Source organism: Glycine soja, chromosome 10 (assembly GCF_004193775.1).
Source record: "Glycine soja cultivar W05 chromosome 10, ASM419377v2, whole genome shotgun sequence".
Classification (NCBI taxonomy): domain Eukaryota; kingdom Viridiplantae; phylum Streptophyta; class Magnoliopsida; order Fabales; family Fabaceae; genus Glycine; species Glycine soja.
Genome location: NC_041011.1, coordinates 1,561,290 through 1,581,010, shown reverse-complemented (window position 1 = coordinate 1,581,010; position 19,721 = coordinate 1,561,290). Strand labels below are relative to the sequence as shown.

The window sequence follows — 19,721 nt, the reverse complement described above, 5'->3', positions numbered from 1 at the left end:
TAACAAGAAAAGTCTCAATTCAAACGGTTTTAAATTTGGTGACTATGAGTAAAGTGAACACCTATGTGAGAGTTTAATTCTGTTTTGTGTGGTGTAGATTTGTTTGTACTTTGAATATAAGAGAGAGTAACAAAATTTTAAAATTCTGTTATAAGTGCTAGCCTAAGTGTGAAGGGTTGTTACTCTGTTTTGCTTGTATAAAAGGACATACATACATCTTAATAAAGAGGATTATTCATTCTATCATTTTCAATCTCTAGTGCTATTCCTAGTGTGTAGGTGTGCAATTCTTTGCTTGAAAATAGTGAGTGATACACGAGTGAATGTGTGAGGGAGTGAATTGCATCTCTTGCAATTGAGTGAGGAACAGTGTGTGTTCCAACAATTGGTATCTAGAGCATTGGTTTCGATAAAAGGGGCAAGAATCGCTAAAGAAAGGTTCTTGGAGGTGTTCTTGAAGGAGTTCTTTGATGGCTGCAGTATCTGGCTCAATTCTTGCAAATCTACCCGTTCTCACAGGAAAGAACTATGAAAATTGGAAGATTCAGATCAGGGTGGTGATGCGATTCCAAGGGGTTTGGGAGTTCGTAGAAGAAGGTTATATACCTGTGGGAGAGAGAGCAACAGATGAACAAAAGGCTGCTGATAGAGAAAAAGAAAAGAAAGATTGCAAGGCACTTTTCATTTTGCACCAAAGTGTAGATGCTGCTAACTTTGAAAAGATAGCAATGGCTCAAACCTCCAAAGAAGCATGGGACATTCTGCAGAAATCTCATGATGGAGCCACAAAAACCAAGAAGATCAAGCTGCAAACTCTGAGGAGACAATATGAACTACTACAAATGGAAAAGAATGAATCAGTTGCTGAGTACATCACAAAAGTGCAGACAGTGGTGAATTCAATGAAGGGCTATGGAGAAAAGATAATTGTGCAATCAGTTGTAGAGAAGGTGCTTAGAACCATGCCACCCAAGTTTGACCATTGAGGAATCCAAAAATCTTGAAGAGCTTAGCCTAGAGGAATTGCAAGGATCTTTAGAATCTCATGAATAGAGAATGAATGAAAGGATAAATGAGAAGAAAAGTGAACAAGCCTTGCAAGCACGGTCTAATCCAAAGAAGCATGGTGATAGATGGAAGAAAGAGAAAACTGAAGTAAAGAGCAATAATGGAAGGGAAATCAGAACAATGATAAGGACCATAAGAAAGGAAGGGGATCCAATTCCCAAAACTCTTCAAATAGAAAGAAGTTCGACAAAAGAAGTATTCAATGCTTTAACTGTCAAAAGTTTGGGCATTTTGCTGATGAGTGTTACAGCAAACCCAATAACAAAAGAGAACCTAAAGGTGATGATGCAAAATTGGCTCAGAAAGAAGATGATGACACTGAACAGGTACTGCTAATGGTAACTACTCAAATTGAAGGGGCAAGTGATAATTATTGGTACCTAGACACAGGTTGCTCAACTCATGATAGGAAGAAGTATGACTTTGTTATAGTTGATGACTATTCTAGACATACTTGGGTATACTTCCTTGCTCATAAGAATCAATCTTTTAAGGTCTTTGAAATATTCTATAAAAGGGTTCAAAATGAGAAAGACTTATGTATCTCTTCTATCAAAAGTGACCGTGGAACTGAGTTTGAAAATGCTAAGTTCAAATCATTTTGTGAAAAAATGATATTTTCCACAACTTCTCTTCACCGATAAGACCTCAACAAAATGAGATATTTGAAAGGAAAAATAGAACTCTATAAAAGATGGTTAGAACCATGCTCTATCAAAACTCGTTTCCTAAACATTTATGGGTAGAAGCAGTTAATACAACATGCTATGTTTAAAACAAAATATTGATAAGATCATTGATCAAAAAGTCTCCCTATGATTTATGAAGATGAAGAAGATCCACCATTTCATACTTTTATCCATTTGGATGTGAGTGCTTTATGTTGAACACTAAAGATCAACTTGCTAAGTTTGACTCTAAAGTGGATAAAGGAATCTTTTTCTTGGCTTTTCTGATTCATCTAAAGCATATAGAGTTTTTAATGCTTTAGTTGTAGAAGAATCCATTCATGCGAAATTCAATGATCGACTAACGTCTAATAAGAAGTTAGATCTTAAGGATGATTTTGTAGATATGCAGATAGGTTCTTCTGTATCCCCTAAAGAAAGACGGATCAAACAGTTAATGAAATATTTCGCCAAATTGAAGATTCCTCATATTAATGGCCACATATGAAGTATTAGAAATTTATCCACTATCATCCATAAGATTAGATTATTGGAGATTAAACTAAAGGAGTCAAGACCAGATAATCATTTAAAGATCTTGCTTCTTGTGCTCTTGTGTCTGAGATAGAACCAAGACCGTAGATGAAGCCCTTACAAATGATGAATGGATCACTTCCATGAAAGAAGAGCTTCACCAATTTACCAGAAACAATATATGAATTCTTGTTCCCAAGCCTCAAAACAAAAGCATCATTGGAACAAGATGGGCATTAAAAATAAACTAGATGAACAAGGAAAAGTTGTAAGAAGTAAACCAAGGTTAGTAGCTACCAACAAGAAGCTATGGACTTTACCAAAACCTTTGTTCCTATTGCTAGACTTGAAGTTATAAGAATCATTGTCTCTTTTGCTGCTCATAAAAACATAAAGTTTTTTCAAATCAATGTTAAAAGTGTTTTTCTAAATGGATTTATTGAAGAGGAAATATATGTTAAACAACCTCATGGCTTCGAAGATCATACACTTCCAGACCATGTTTTCAAACTCCAAAAGACTATGTATGGTCTGAAGCAAGCACCACGTGCTTGGTATGACAAACTGGGATCTTTTATTTTAGAAAACAGTTTTATGAGAGACAAAATAAATATAATTCTTTTTAGAAGAGTAGTCGACAAAGATTTTATTATAGTTCAAATATATGTTGATGATATTATTTTTAGAGCTACTAATGAATCTTTGTGCAAGGATTTCCCTTATCTAATGAAGAGTGAGTTGGAAATAAGCATGATGGGAGAACTCAAGTTCTTTCTAGGGCTTCAAATTAAGCAGGATAACAAAGGTATCTATATTCACCAACAAAAATACACTAAAGAGATTTTGAAGAAGTTTAAGATGAAGGATTCTAAGCCTATGAACCCCCCCCCCCCCATGCATGCTTCAACTCCTTTAAGCAAAGACAAATTAGGTAAACCAATAGATCAGATGATCTACAAAGGTATGATAGGATCTATCTTGTATCTAACTGCTAGTAGTAGACCTAATACTATGTATAGTGGATGTTTGTGTGCTAGATTTCAGTTTGATCCTCGTGAATCACATCTAAAAGCTATAAAAAGGATATTATGTTATCTAGTAAGTACCACTAACCAATGTTTGTTATATATGAAGAATCAAGATTTTAGGTTAGTAGGATATTGTAATTATGACCCCTTTACTTATTAATAATCCCAATCAAAACATCTATGAATTGAGCAATAAAATGTTAATTAGAGCACATGTACAATAATTGGTCTCTATTTAAAGTGATTTCACATGTACAAAGAGGGCATGGAACATTACAAAACGTGATTTCATAATGTACATGACAATTAAATTGGTGAGTGCAAGCACATTGAAGACTTACATAAGTGATGTTGCTTATCAGAAATAATATAAGAAATGTCACAAAAAATGGAGAGCATACCTTTACAAGATCCTCCAACATGTTGTTTCAATAATATACATATATTATTAGATGACACATTACCAAGGAACTGAATGAAAATCAAAACCAATTTTCATTTCCCAAAATTTTTGTGCTTCTTCCACTCTATGGTCCATATCTAAAGCTAGTATTAGTTGGCCATATGTCCCCATTGTCATCCTCTACCCTTTGCTCAACATCCATTTAGTTACCTTGGATAGGATATTAAACCTGCAAAGTAGTTTACAAACAATACTGAGATGAACTAAAATCCAACCCTTTATCTTGAAATATTAGAAGTACTCCTTAACTTCTTTTATTGAAAACTCACTCTAAATCCTAAAACTAACATGCCAACAGATCAGACCAAAATGCATATAAAAGAAGAAGAGGAATTAAGAAGTACTGATACCTACACAACCTTATGCCATAATTGCTCCTTCTCAAGAAAGATTGATATTGTTTTCGACGATGATGGGGAAGTTTTTCTCCCAGGCAACCCAATCATCAAGAGCACCATAAATAACCTCCTTATTGTTGTTGAGTTCAAGAAGCTGCAGTCAAACAACAAATTAGAGATCATATGATTGAAAGACAACATTACAAAACTCCACATTCACCACTTTTGAAAACTCCAATCTTGATTCTTACCTCAAATAAACCCTCAGAATTTTAAGCATGCACCAAAGAAGACATCGGGAGTCGCAATGTTACTCTTAATGAATGAAGAATCAGAGGTTGTGAAATCAAAATCCCTAACAATTAAGGGTGAAATTGCAATTGAGGCATAAAAATCTCACATGAAATCAATTCTAATTCTAATAATAAAGTATTGTTATTTCTTTATCATTTTTATACTATTTGATAAAAATAGTTAACTTGATAAGGTCCTTGATTAAAATTAAAGATTTGTTATCATAATAGAGATTATGAAAATGAAAAACAAGTCTCTTATAATTTTAAGTTAAATTGTTCTTTATCATATAATTATTATGAATATGATATTGATAATTCAAATAGACTATATGTGATAATATTCATTTGATGAATATTAATAGATCTCATTTATTAATTTAGATGATGTGCATAGGGATTTGATCATTGAACTAACTCAATTGAGATTTCCTACTGGATAATGATACCTTAAACTATTAATAGGAAATTCTCAAAAAGAAGTGTAAAATTTTCTTTGATTTGAGATTGTCATAGTAATTAACATGTCATTTGTTATATTTTTTATTCCGAACACCTAATACTTTAGAGTACTAGTTGAACGGACATTGGATATAACTAAATACTAGTAGAGTGGTTAATCACTAATCAAGATGGAATTCATCAACTCTCTAATGAGTTTTGAGCTCTATAATAAAATTAAGACCTTGGACAGGACAATTGAATGAATAAAGAAATGAGTTTTCCTAAGTTATTCACTGAATACATTTATTAACTTATTTGAGTTTAACATAAATATCATACTCTAGAATTAATTTAGAGCTATAAATGATAGAAGAAAATATTATATTATTTTTCTATTTGGTTCTTACGAGTAATAAATATTACTTCATGTTATCTATACATCAAGGAGTATTGCTAGATGTCTACCTTGATTGATATATTAATTTGATTAATATATTACTGGCTTAGTTTTGAACTTATGGAATTACACACAATGTTCTAATATTTGTTAAACAAATTATTTTAATATTTGATGATTAATTAAATTTGAGAATTTATTATGATCAAATGATTAATTAATTTTTTAAGTGTAATATTATTATATTTTTTGCTAGTACTAAAAATATAAATAATATCAATATAATTGAAATGTTTTTGTGAAAAACAAAACTGAACGTGAGGTGATCATTTCATGCATAGTAAGCTTTTTGAGAAATGTGAAGGACTTCATGTTTACGTTTGGAAACTGAAACAAGTTTTGTTTCAATCTTTAAATATTCTAATAGTTAGCCGATAGAAACAAAAAAGGATTTCATTTTTATGCTAATAGCTACCATATAGAAACAAAAAGGGGATTTTGTTTTTAAATTTAAACATGCTAATAGCTAGTAAATAAAAATAAAGAACATATTAGTTTTTTTGATTTAATTTGTTAGAAAAAAGAAGTTTTCTATGTGTTATAGGAAGGACCTTAGATTGCACATTGAACAAATGTACAGATACATCTTCTTTTGTTATTCTCTTAGAATGGAAAAATCAAAATATTTTAATTTTTTTTAATCTTTATTCCGCTTGTCAAAGAAGTTAACAACAATGGTTAGTCTCGGTATGAACACACATGGAATTTTTATACTATTGAATAAAATTTTATGCTTTAAGAACTTATCAACAGGTACACATTTAATTGTCTTATTAATCTATTTTAATATAGTTTAGATACAAAATAAATCCTTTTTATTCTACTATATGTGTAACACTCGTATTCTCTTTCATTGTGGACTATGGCGGAGGCGAAAGAATAAGACTCTATGTTAGAAAAATTTAAACATGCTAATAGCTAGTAAATAAAAATAAAGAACATATTAGTTTTTTTGATTTAATTTGTTAGAAAAAAGAAGTTTTCTATGTGTTATAGGAAGGACCTTAGATTGCACATTGAACAAATGTACATATACATATTCTTTTGTTATTCTCTTAGAATGGAAAAATCAAAATATTTTAATTTTTTTAATCTTTATTCCGCTTGTCAAAGAAGTTAACAACAATGGTTAGTCTCGGTATGAACACACATGAAATTTTTATACTATTGAATAAAATTTTATGCTTTAAGAACTTATCAATAGGTACACATTTAATTGTCTTATTAATCTATTTTAATATAGTTTAGATACAAAATAAATCTTTTTTATTCTACTATATGTGTAACACTCGTATTCTCTTTCATTGTGGACTATGGCGGAGGCGAAAGAATAAGACTCTGAACAAGCACACAATGGCAGTGGCAAGGGAGCTTTGTTGTGAACAAGACTCTTTGTGTCTCAGTAGTGGCACACAACGATGATTCAAGAGAAGCATCGAGAGAGAGTGAGTGAGAACAAAGTGTGAGAGACAATGAGTCACTTATTGGTATTTTCTAGAGCACCAAAGTTTTTAGAATGGTTAAACATATGACCGTTCTAAAAAGATAACATTTTAGAACAATTTGACATATAACCATTCTGAAAAAAGGTAATCTTTTAGCACAATTTATCTTATAGTTATTTTAAAAAGAACTTTTAAGAATGGTTCCTTACATCCATTCTAAAATAACGCTTTTCTTTATAAAAAATGCCAATGCATTTTTTTAGAAAGGTGTTTTTATAACCGTACTAAAAAGTTGTTCTACATCTCTTTTTTAATCTAGTGATAGGTTGTTCATTCATTATTAAGTCCATGTCTATGATTACCTTTGTTGAACAAGAAAATATTTTAATTGTTGTCACTTGTACTAAACTTTCGTTTCTTTCTTCTAATTTAATCTATAAACTTTCTAATCATCGAAGATCAAAATTAGAGAATGAAAAGTGCCTGCACATAAGGCCATGCATGAGTCCGTGCGTCACATCACACATGTAGGAACAAACAATTTACTTCTAAACCATAGTTAAAATACATACATTCAATCAAATGCAACATACAATGCAATCGCTGACGCATAGTTAACTATGATTAAAAAAAAAAATATGACCCGTAGTGTACAAGCAAATTTGCAGCAATTCTATATCTACCGTCTATTTCCTCCCACACTCTATCTACCACAACCTTTCCTTTCTTCCCAGACCTGGAACAACTTCCTCATAGATAGGAAGATTGATAATGTTAAAAGCACAATAGCAAAACCAACAAGTGGGTTTACAGGGATAGGTGATATCAACAACAAAGAAAAGACATAGCTGATGAGAAACCAAAAAATTGACATCAACATCATTCTGTCCACTATCCCTGCTGGAGTCAGAATAATGATGATCATAGTTGAAGCCAGAAAGGAAATTATAGAGTAAATCAAGAAAAAAAAGAATTCAGGTCCAGTCAGAATCGATGTCCCCAATAAATCCATGGGGATAGCTATAGATGTAGAATTGAGAGAAGTAGTGTTTGCAATATTGTCCCCAACGCTAGCCTGAAACAGTCCACCAGGGGGACTCAATACTGATTGATATGTGGCGGTTGCAATAAGAGCTGCAATAATCAGATAAGCATTGCGTTGGTCTTCTGTTATATCTCTTTTAATGCGAGATATAAAGATACTTATTCTCCCAATAAATGTCATTTTCGATTTTAATAATTCTGCATAGGTGGCCACATCAGTAACGGAGGAATTCGCATTTGCCCCAACTAATATACTTCTGATCTCTCCATCAGGCTCAGCCATGTCAAATGCTGATCTTTCCTCAAAATTCTTGGCCTTCAAATCCACCTTAGTCTTTACCAACAATCGAACCATCTGTGATATCGAAGAATTAATTAACTACATAACTATTAGAGACTAGATTTATTAAAAACAAAAAAACCCCAAACATACAAACCTATTAGAGACGAACTTAATTGCAATTTTTTTTTATTCTAACATTCAATTTAACCATTGTATTACGTCTTCTTATTCAATGATAATATGATGTACACATAAGGTTTTCTTATAGATATTTGTGTAAAAATGTTATATATATATATATATATATATTATTTTGCATAAAAATTAGACTTTACTGACTCTAACACAAAAAAAAAACTAAACTTTACAATATTAAGGAATCAACCAATATATACTAACCAAAATTTATTGTTGAATCATTCAATAAGATATAGCAATCAAGATAGAATTTGATAAAAAAATAAATTTGAAGTATAAAGATTTTTTATATTATTATCTAATCATAATCTAACATTTAATAAAAATTTGTTAACATTTAATAAAGTCGTATGGAAAGTTATTTCTAGTTATTTGATGAAGGAAAAAAATATATCAATGCATTAAAATTAAACTCATCAAGATATTCTACAATATTGAGTATTTTAGCAATGAAGTGTTTATTTGTAAAAAAGAAATAATAAAGAGATTAATTTTAATATATTGCGGTAAATTTTTATACTCATTTAATTAGAGTGCACATAAATGTTTTTACCCTCGTTTAATCATAAATTAAGGATTTTTTTTATTGAAGCCAAAGTAGTTGACAAAGTAATTTGTTTAAATTTAAGCATAATTATTTATGAATAAAAATCATTTTATTGACAAGGTGAGCTATTTAAATTTAAGCATAGTTGTTTATGAATAAAAAGTTTGTTTTTTGTTTAAAAAATTACTATATGGATGACAAAACAAAAAAAAAAAAGTTCAAAGAAAAAGTATAAAAAATGTGAATTGCTTAAACATGTGAATGAATTGCGTATATAATCCTCTTTAGAGAGAAATTATTATATTTTTCAGTATTATCAAGTCATTCGTGGTCTCGAGTGATAATGGCATGACACATGAATAATTAAACATATTCTCACTAAATATACTCATTAACAATATGTCACCAGATGATAGGTTGACATCACAGATGATAGAGTGGTTAGCCTTGAATCAGTTAATAATTTTTCACTTTTTACCCACTTTAAGAATGCAAAGTTGCTTAAAATGAATGCATTGAAGATGTTATGAGTTAGAAGTAAAGGATACATTACCCGTACGCCTGAGTCATCTTGGCGTGACGAAGCTGCGTGCAAAATGGTATTGCCTTCTTCATCTTTCCAGTTCAATATTGTTTTTTCTAACTGCCTAGCACCTGTTTTGAAAGTTCTCATGAGCCACCCAAGTAGGACTTGAAGAGCCTCGTAATTTCCATGTTTCACTGCAATATGCAACGCAGTCTCGTTTCTAATTGTCACATCTTCAATGGAATCTGGACAAACCCGAAGAAATTCAGCCAAAAGATCAATTTTTCCTTTTTCAGTTGCAAAGTGCAGCGGAGTATAACCTTCCTTCCCTTTGGCACGAACAAGATCTTTGTTGATGGATATAAAGCGGAGAACCATTTTATCATGGCCGCGTTGTAGAGCAAGGTGGATGGGAGTGTATCCTTCTGGATTCAGTTTCCCAGCAAATGAAGGTTTCAATCTCATAATCTCAATAGAAAATTGGAGATGCTCGACAAGGAGATTCTCAACAGATGCAGCAACATGCAAAGGAGTTTGAACAAATGGTATTGAATCTATTTCCTCCAAAACATGCGGGTTTAACTGAATCACTGTGTAGAGACAGTTTATGTCTCCCTCTAGAGCGGCACGGTACAAATTCACCCGATGATCTTCGCTTGTTGTATTCATGTTTGAAGTCATAATTCTTCGAGATGACGCTTGAAAAGTGTATCAGCTACTTTCCTGCTTCCTGCAACAAGAAAGTTAGGCGTAAAACCAGAACCACCTATTTCTCAGAATACTGCTTAACGTACATGGGAGAAGAATACATACACAAACTGTTGGTGTCTTCTTATGAGTGGTTTCTTATTAGCCTATTTGAAGGGAGGATTTTCTAGCAATATTACTTACTTAGAAAAAGACTATGAAAGTTACAAGAAGAAGGATGTAGTACTGGGCAACAACATTGAAACCTCCAACCCGAAAAGCTAAAGAAATTTACAATTATATATATATATATATATATATATATATATATATATATATATATTGGGTTGCACTTGTACACGCTTAATGTGACAAAATATATAGATATATAAAGCCCCACCCACCTTGTTGAGATTAATCCATAATTACTCATGTGTTAGTCTTAACCGTATAGTTAGGACAAGTTTGTTAGAGTAACTAGTTTGTTAGTTACTTGGCCTAGAAGTTAGGAAAGTTAGTTACTTAACTTTAGGCTATAAATACTTGTTGTAATCATTGTTTCCAATAATCTCAATGAAATAGATTGCAACCACCATCTTTCTCTCGTTTTCATTTTTTAGTTTTTGAGTTCAGAACCTCAGAAGTTGCTTCAGAACTTCTGTGCTCTTCACAACTTCTGAGGCACTGGTCATCAGGACTTGAACTTCTGAACTAACTTCTGAAACTCTGTTTTCGTTTTCGCTGCATTTTTCGCCAACAATTGGTATCCAGAGCGTTGGGTTGAAATCTAGGGAAACACGAGTGAATTTGTGAAGGGAAAACACATTGGGAAACACTGAGTGAGGTGTGATTTGATCTTTGGCGAGTAAAATGAATAACAACGGTGGTTTTTCATCCAATATCTTGGTTCTTGATGGAAAGAACTGGGATAGGTGGAGTGCTTTGATGAAGTCTCTCTTTGGTGCGCAAGAAGTGAGTGATCTTGTGCAGAATGGCTATGAGGATTTGGGTGCGAATCCTACTGAAGCACAAAGACTGGTGTTCAAAGAAGCAAAGAAGAAAGATTGTAAGGCTCTGTTTTACATTCAGCAGAATGTAGATTCTTATCATTTTGAGAAGATTGCAAAGGCCACAAGATCCAAAGAAGCGTGGGATATTCTTGAAAAATATCATGATGGTGGTGAAAAGGTGAAGCAAGTGAAGCTTCAGTCATTCAGAAGGAAGTATGAGATGATGCAGATGGAGGAAGGTCAGAAAATTGGGGATTACTTCTCAAAACTGACATCTTTAGTGAACCAGATGCAGACTTGTGGTGAAGTCATTATTGATCAAATGGTGGTGGAAAAGGTATTAAGATCCTTGACCTCTAAATTTGATTTCATAGTTGTAGCTATTCAAGAAGCAAAAGATGTGAAAGCCATGAAGATTGAGGAGCTGCAGAGTTCATTAGAAGCACATGAGCTCATGGTAATTGATAGAGGTACTGAGAGATCAGTACAACAAGCACTGCAAGCACAAATTTCAAAGAAGGAAGGAAATTCAAAGAACTCCAAGAAGAAGGGAAAAGGCAAAGGAAATTGGTCTAATAATGGGAAGGCCAAGACTGATGACAAAGCTGAATCTTCTAAAAGAGGAGGCTCTGACAGAGGTCATAACAAGAAGAAGGAGTTTGATAAGAGTAAAGTGCAATGCTACAACTGTGAGAAGTATGGACATTTTGCTGATGAGTGTTGGTTCAAGAAGGATCAGCAGAATAATGAAGAAGCTAATGTGGCTCAGGGCAAAGATCCTCATACTGTGTTGATGATGGCTACAACTTGTGAAGATAAGGTGCAGAATGAAGAATGGTATCTTAATTCTGGATGTTCCAATCATATGACTGCACATAGAGAATGGTTAACAAGCTTTGATAATAGCAAGAAAACTAGTATCAAGCTTGGTGACAATAGAAAGCTTGCAGCTGAAGGAATTGGAAATATTGTCATCAGAGGGAATGATGGGAAGAGGGTGATAATTGAAAAAGTCTTGTATGTTCCAGAAATGAATTGCAACTTGATGAGCATAGGTCAGCTGGTGGAGAAGGGTTTTTCAATAACCATGGATGGTGATTCACTGAAACTGTTTGATGCAGAGAAGAATCTGGTGCTGAAGTCTAATCTGTCAAATAACAGGACCTACAAGTGCAGCATCTCCAGTGATAAGATGATGTGCATGTCTGGAGTTACAAGTGAAGAAACTGAGGCTTTGTGGCATATGAGGTATGGTCATCTAAACTTTAGAAGTCTGAGTGAATTGAATTCTAAAGATTTAGTTTATGGCCTGCCTAAGTTGAACGCTAGAAGGGAAATCTGTGAAATTTGTGTGAAGAGCAAGCAGAGTAGGCTACCATTTGTGACTAAAGCACCTAAGAGAGCCAGTGCTGCATTACAAGTGGTACACTCTGACATCTGTGGTCCATTTGAAGTGCCCTCCTTAGGTGGCAGCAAGTACTTTATCACTTTTGTAGATGAGTTTACTCGGATGTTGTGGTTGTATACTCTAAAGCTGAAGAGTGAAGCTTTGGATGTGTTCAAGAGGTTTAAGGTTTTAATTGAGAAGGAGAGTGATAAGTCAATTAAAATCTTAAGAACAGATGGTGGGGGTGAATATACTTCAAAAGATTTTGAAGCATTCTGCACAAGTCAGGGTATTGTGCATGAGGTGACAGCTCCATATACACCACAGCATAATGGGCTTGCTGAAAGAAGAAACAGAACTTTACTTGACATGGCCAGAAGCATGATCAAGCAGAAGAAATTGCCACATCAGTTTTGGGGTGAAGCAGTTACCACAGCTGCATACATCCTCAATAAGTGTCCCACAAAGAAGTTGGAGAAGGTTCCAGAGGAAGCTTGGTGTGGAAGGAAGCCTAGTGTACAGCATCTGAGAGTTTTTGGCTCATTGTGTTACAAGCATGTGCCAGATGTCAGAAGAAGTAAGCTAGAGGATAAGAGTGAGATCATGATACTTATAGGTTACCACCCAACTGGTGCTTATAAGCTATATGATCCTACAACTCAGAAGGTGCATATTAGCAGAGATGTGATAGTGAATGAATTTGAAAGCTGGAAATGGCAGGTGACACCAGTGTACAGCAGTGAGATTCAACAAGGCTTCGTATACCCTGATTCGAGTGATGAATCAGAAGATGAAGGTGATAATGAAGTGGATGGTAATGTACCACAGGAGAATGAAGCTTCTGTGAGGCCTCAGAGGATTAGACAAGCTCCTAGGAGGCTGGATGATTGTGAAAGAGCACTGGACAATGCAGTGAGTGATGAGGGTGATCTCATTCATTTTGCATTGTTAGCAGATGCTGAGCCTGTTGAGTACAGAGATGCTTTGAAGAACAAAGTCTGGAAGAAGGCAATGATGGAAGAACTCAGTTCAATTGAGAAGAATCAGACCTGGGAGCTAGTAAAACTACCAGAGAATAAGAAAACAATTGATCTGAAGTGGGTGTTCAAAACCAAATTGAATCCAGATGGAAGTGTGTCAAAGCACAAGGCAAGGCTGGTTGCAAGAGGGTTTCTTTAGAAGCAAGGAATTGATTATAACGAAGTATTTGCACCTGTAGCCAGACATGAGACAGTGAGGCTAGTAGTGGCACTAGCAAACTTGAGGAATTGGCCTTTATACCATTTAGATGTGAAATATGCATTCCTAAATGGTCCTTTAGAAGAAACAGTGTTTGTAACTCAACCACCAGGGTTTGAGATAGCTGGAAAGGAGGGTATGGTGTACAGGTTGCATAAGGCCTTATATGGTTTGAAGCAGGCACCCAGAGCCTGGAATAAGAGGATTGATGAATTCCTAATTCAACTGGGGTTTAAGAAGTGTACAGTTGAATATGGTGTATATGTGATGAATTCAAAGGATTCAGGAATGTTGATCATCTGTTTGTATGTAGATGATTTGCTAACAGGAAGTGATCCTGAAGAAATAAAGGAATTCAAGCTTACCCTAAACCAAGAATTTGAGATGACTGATCTAGGTGAATTGTCATACTTCTTGGGTCTGGAGTTTGTGAAGACAGAGAAAGGGATGATCATGCATCAACAGAAGTATGTGCTTGAGATACTGGACAGATTTGGGTTGATTGAGTGTAAGTCAATCTCAAATCCTTGTGAAACTAGTTCAAAACTGGAAGAATGTAGTGAAGAGGAGAAAGTTGATGCAACCATGTACAAACAACTGGTAGGTTCACTCAGATACTTATGCAATAGCAGACCTGACATTTGCTATGCAGTAGGTGTCATCAGTAGATTTATGAATGAGCCTAGAAAATCACATCTGATAGCTGCCAAGAGGATTTTGAGATATGTGAAGGGCACTGCAAACTATGGTTTGGTATTTCCTGCAAACAGAGGTGAGGATCAGCTGGATCTTATTGGTTACTCAGACTCTGATTGGTGTGGTGACAGAGTAGACAGAAGAAGCACATCTGGATATGTGTTCATGCTTAATGGTGTAGCCATATGTTGGTCATCAAAGAAGCAACCAGTGACAGCATTATCATCATGTGAGGCTGAGTACATAGCAGGAACTTATGCAGCTTGTCAGCTGGTATGGTTAGAATCATTATGCTTGGAGTTGAAGTGTAAGTTGCAGAAGCCTCAGAAGCTGTTAATTGATAACAGATCTGCAATCAATCTAGCCAAGAATCCAGTGTCACATGGAAGGTCAAAACATATTGAAACAAGGTTTCATTTCATAAGAGAACAGGTGATGAGTGGGAGGATTGAATTGGTGTATTGCCCTACTCAGGATCAGCTTGCAGATGGTTTTACAAAAGCTCTGAAGCTGGACAGATTTGAAGAACTCAGAAGGAAGCTGGGTCTGACTGGTGTAGAGATTATGGATTAGGGAGGTGTGTTGAGATTAATCCATAATTACTCATGTGTTAGTCTTAACCGTATAGTTAGGACAAGTTTGTTAGAGTAACTAGTTTGTTAGTTACTTGGCCTAGAAGTTAGGAAAGTTAGTTACTTAACTTTAGGCTATAAATACTTGTTGTAATCATTGTTTCCAATAATCTCAATGAAATAGATTGCAACCACCATCTTTCTCTCATTTTCATTTTTTAGTTTTTGAGTTCAGAACCTCAGAAGTTGCTTCAGAACTTCTGTGCTCTTCACAACTTCTGAGGCACTGGTCATCAGGACTTGAACTTCTGAACTAACTTCTGAAACTCTGTTTTCGTTTTCGCTGCATTTTTCGCCAACACACCTATCCCATAAATATTACATAGAATTATCACTACTAAAAAAAATAAGTTTTTATATCGGTTATAAAGGATTTTCAACATCAATTTATAATCGATATTGAAATTATTGATATTAAAAGTATCAATGTTAATATTGGTTATAAAAAATCGATGTTAAAATATGCTACACAATATCGGTTTTTTATGAAAATCGATGTAGTTTTTTGCTGAACATTAGTTTTTATAAAAATTGATGTTTTTTTATAATTTTTTTAATATGTTGTATATTTTTTTTAATATTACTCAAATCTGTAAATTGAAAAAACAGAACAGCCCAAGTAGTTTTAGATAATTTCAGACAATTTTCATGATTAGGTAATTCAAATTTTTTATTATAATGAATAAATTACTATCAATTGTAAAAAATAGTGAAAGTAATGAAAACAATAATGTCAATACATAAAATCATCTATAACCTAATCTAATATAATATAACTCTACATTTGTAAAATTACTTAAACACCTAGTGTTTCATTTTTAACTTGGCAAAATTACATTTTTGGTCCCCCAGTTTATCTCCAATTTTGGATTTGGTCCTCTAGTAAATTAATTCACAAATTTTGTCCTCCTATTTTTTAAAATCATGCAATGTTGGTCCCCAGGCTACAATTAGACGTTGACCGTTAGCAAGTGACGTTAACTGCCACGTGTCATGTTCTTATTGGATGATGACTATCATGTGTCATGTTCTGATTAGATGTCAACTCTATGAAAGATGAAATGCATTGTTATTTTCATTGATCAATCAGAACATGACACATGACAGTCATCATCCAATTAGAACGTGACACGTGACAATTAACGTCACTTGCTAACAGTCAACGTCCAATTATAGTCTGGGGGGACCAACATTGCATGATTTTAAAAAATAGGATGACAAAATTTGTGAATTAATTTACTGAGGGACCAAATCCGAAATTGGAGACAGACTGAGAGACCAAATTTACAATTTTACCTTTTAACTTTGAGACAATATACTATTTATTGAATGTGAATTGTCTTTATTCTTTCTAGTTCCAATGGTTTTGGATCAATAAAATATTGCATGATGTACTAAAACACAAACGAATCAGTTTAAATAATAATAATTCTAACAAATTGAATTAGTTTTGCAGTAAATAATTGTTATTTCTCATTATTCTTAAAATCTCTTAGGACTGTCGTTGGCATCCAATGCATCACGTAGTACCTGCACTCAGTGCTTCCTTTTAGCTCGTTACACTAAATTGAATAGGATATTGAGATATTAAAAGTTAATAAAAAATTAGTGTAAAGAGTAACAAAATGTAATTTTTTAGCATGAATCATTGTTTAAATAACTTACTTTAACTGAATTCATTTAACAATAACCTTGGATTTACTTCTTTGACTATTGTTGAATTCCTTCAAAACATTGGTTAACAAGAACATACATGCATATTATACAATTAAAATATTTCTATCAAATACTAATGATAAAGTAAATGTATTGCTAAATACAACTTACCTGTTAATAATTTTTTTCAAGTAGTTGTTGGACTTATTGTGCAAGAAACTGTCCTTAAGACATATAACGACAATTTTCCAATGTGCACTGGATTAGAGAACATTAAATTATTATAGTGCATACATTATTTAAATTGATTTGTTCAATTTTACTTACTCATTTAAGTAGGCTCCTAGGTAAACATCTTTTTGGGAATTCTGCATCCATTTCTTTATATAATCTTTTGATTCAAAATGTGATTGCCTAGATCTCTGTATGGACTGTAACTCAAGAAATTCATACATAAAAGCATTCCCCGATCGCACAGTTAACTCATTTATATGCCTATTGTTATTAAAATAAAGTAAATTATGCATCAATTTAAAACAATCAATTAATTAATGGACTGTGATTTACAGAATCCACATTTGTATAACAGAGATCTTGAGACATTGACTATCATGTGTTAGTTGAGAAAGATCTTCATGCTTTATGTACAAGGGAACATTATCATTATATTGAATCAAATATGCACCCAGAGAACAAAGTGAAATGCACTATACTGAAATTTCATCAAATTTAAGAAAATAAAGTTAATCTATATGTATGAATCTACTATAAAATATCATTCATTCCAAACTTTTCAAATAGATAATTCAAGATTCAGTACAATGATTAATTCAAACTGTCCGGAAGAATCATTGTATTGAATCTCAAACAGGAAACTAAGGTTCACTCATAATGAACATTAATTGTATATAATAATATAAAGCAATAATTATTAATCACATAAAAGAAATTATAAAATCAATAGTAAGGAAAAATAGCCTAAAAAAAGTATGAAAGATGATAGTTACTAACAATCTTCAACAATGAATGTCGTAATCATGATACCAAGTGTAAAAGGAAAAGTGCCTGCAAATGACATTCAACATTGAACAAATGACATAAGATTTACTTATATAAAAACATATGTGAAGATATTCGTCCTTGTAAAGATAGTCACTAACAATCTACAACGATGAATGTTTTGATAAGGATGCAAACAACAAAACGAAAAATAGTTACAAATTACAATTACAATGTCAATACCTTGTATTGACAAACAAAAATTGATAAATACAATTATAAATGGAGGAAAAAACATATCAATTTTGTAAAATTAATCTTATCATTATTATTTTATTTTTAATTTTAGTTTCTCATATCATTAATTTTTGTTTCCTAAATTGGGTGGGTGGCACAAGTTAGGAGACCATGATATCATCATGGACTACGTTGTGGAATGAAGGTTCTGAAAAGGAAAAATAATAATCGGCACCCAACTCCAAAGCCCCAAGGAAAGGATATATAATTCCTACTACAAAGAATGTCAAAAGAAGATGAATCTATAGGACGAGTTTGAATCCATACATCAATATGTGTACATTCAACAGGTGATGATACTAACTCTTCAGTCTCTAATTTCAAGTTCATAATTAATTATTGTAAAGTTTCAAGTTAAAATATAAGGTGTATGCATATTGAAAATTAAATTTTTATCACTAAGATTTAGGTGGCTTAAATGCAAAGTAAAAGATTGCATTTTACTAGATGAAGTTTATTTGAATGGATACATTGAAAGTTATTTTTGTTTCAACTTTCAAGAGAGCTTATTTATTATAGTTAGTGACAATCTTCACTATAAATAAAGAAAAAAAATAGTGGAAAATAACAACACATAAAGAGTGTGTGAGAAGAGAGATTGTGAAACAAAGTCACTTTGTTGAAAGGAAAGTGTCTATGTGAGAGTGTTATTATTTCTTGTAACCATTGAGTGAGATGCTCAGGTTTATAGACTGATACACTATTTGGGATGGGTTACAATCTTGTAATCATCTTTATGATAGTAAAATATTTTTTGAGACGATTTTATAGACGTAAGTAAGAGGTGCCGAATCACATTAACTTTTTGTGTTTATTATTATTTTTTCTACTGTGTAATCTTTGACTTATTCTCACAATCATTTGTGCGTATAAGTAATTTTATTTGAGAAAGTATTGATAATAAAAAATTACTTGGTTTCTAATAATGAATAATTGATGACATGAAAATAAAAGTGAAGTTAAATTCATAGGTCTACCACATGTCCTATGATAAATCAAATTTCTTAATTCGTTTAGTACAATATGCTTACAGACAATATGAACCTCCCCTGTGTGAGTTAATGCAATTGAGTATTATTAATAATTAATATGCATAATTCTTGTTATACAACTACAAATCATTCTTTTTCTTAAGTCACACTTTTTCTTCTTATTATTCTAACTCTCACGGGACATGTCTTTTATGTTAAAAGAAATGTGAATTTGTGCGGTTGTGCGCTGTCAGAATTAATCCAAATATTTCAGAGCATCAATAGCATGTTTCTTTCTTCTTCTTTTTTTACAGCTTTCTTAGGCTTTGCATTGCATATTTACTTTCGTTGATCGATAAGACAATTAGTTTACATATCATGCATAGAACTTTTCTTGTTCAATTAGTTTATCGGATCGAATGTTGCTCATCATATTCATTAACTAGTATATGTAAGACACTCGCAGTAACTGGAAATAACTAACAAGTATGTGATGTTATATAGTTAATAATTAGGATTAAATATATTTTTTATCTTTTATATATATTCAATTTTTGTAGTTGATCCTTAATAAAAATTTTCTTCGAATCTGTTCACTGATATTTGAAAAGTTTTATTTTTAGATCTCTATTATCAGTTAAGTGATGACGTGTCCGTTAAATATTTAATAACGTGATTTGTGGTAAATCAAAAACCACCAATATTTATTTCAAAATCAAATTTAAATCCTCTAAACGCCAGAATTAATTAAAGAGAAAAATAAATAAATCAAACATTGAGAAACTTCTTCACCCCTTCACCTACCTTCTTA

The 19,721-nt window shown here is 32.7% G+C and overlaps 1 protein-coding gene across 2 annotated transcripts; it reads right to left on the bottom strand.

Moving 5' to 3' along the window:
- Positions 1-7,266: 7,266 nt before the first annotated feature.
- Positions 7,267-17,340, bottom strand: LOC114372172 (ankyrin repeat-containing protein BDA1-like). Of its 2 annotated transcripts, XM_028329613.1 has the most exons (4): positions 16,971-17,340; positions 16,815-16,901; positions 9,364-10,066; positions 7,267-8,137 (listed from the first exon to the last, which is right to left on the bottom strand). In XM_028329613.1, exons 3-4 carry the CDS (start codon positions 10,015-10,017, stop codon positions 7,442-7,444), a joined length of 1,350 nt encoding a protein of 449 aa, XP_028185414.1. In that variant the 5' UTR covers positions 10,018-10,066; positions 16,815-16,901; positions 16,971-17,340; the 3' UTR covers positions 7,267-7,441. The 2 variants fall into 2 exon arrangements, with proteins under 2 accessions (XP_028185414.1, XP_028185413.1); XM_028329612.1 differs by lacking the exons at positions 16,815-16,901; positions 16,971-17,340 and adding an exon at positions 10,150-10,313.
- Positions 17,341-19,721: the final 2,381 nt, after the last annotated feature.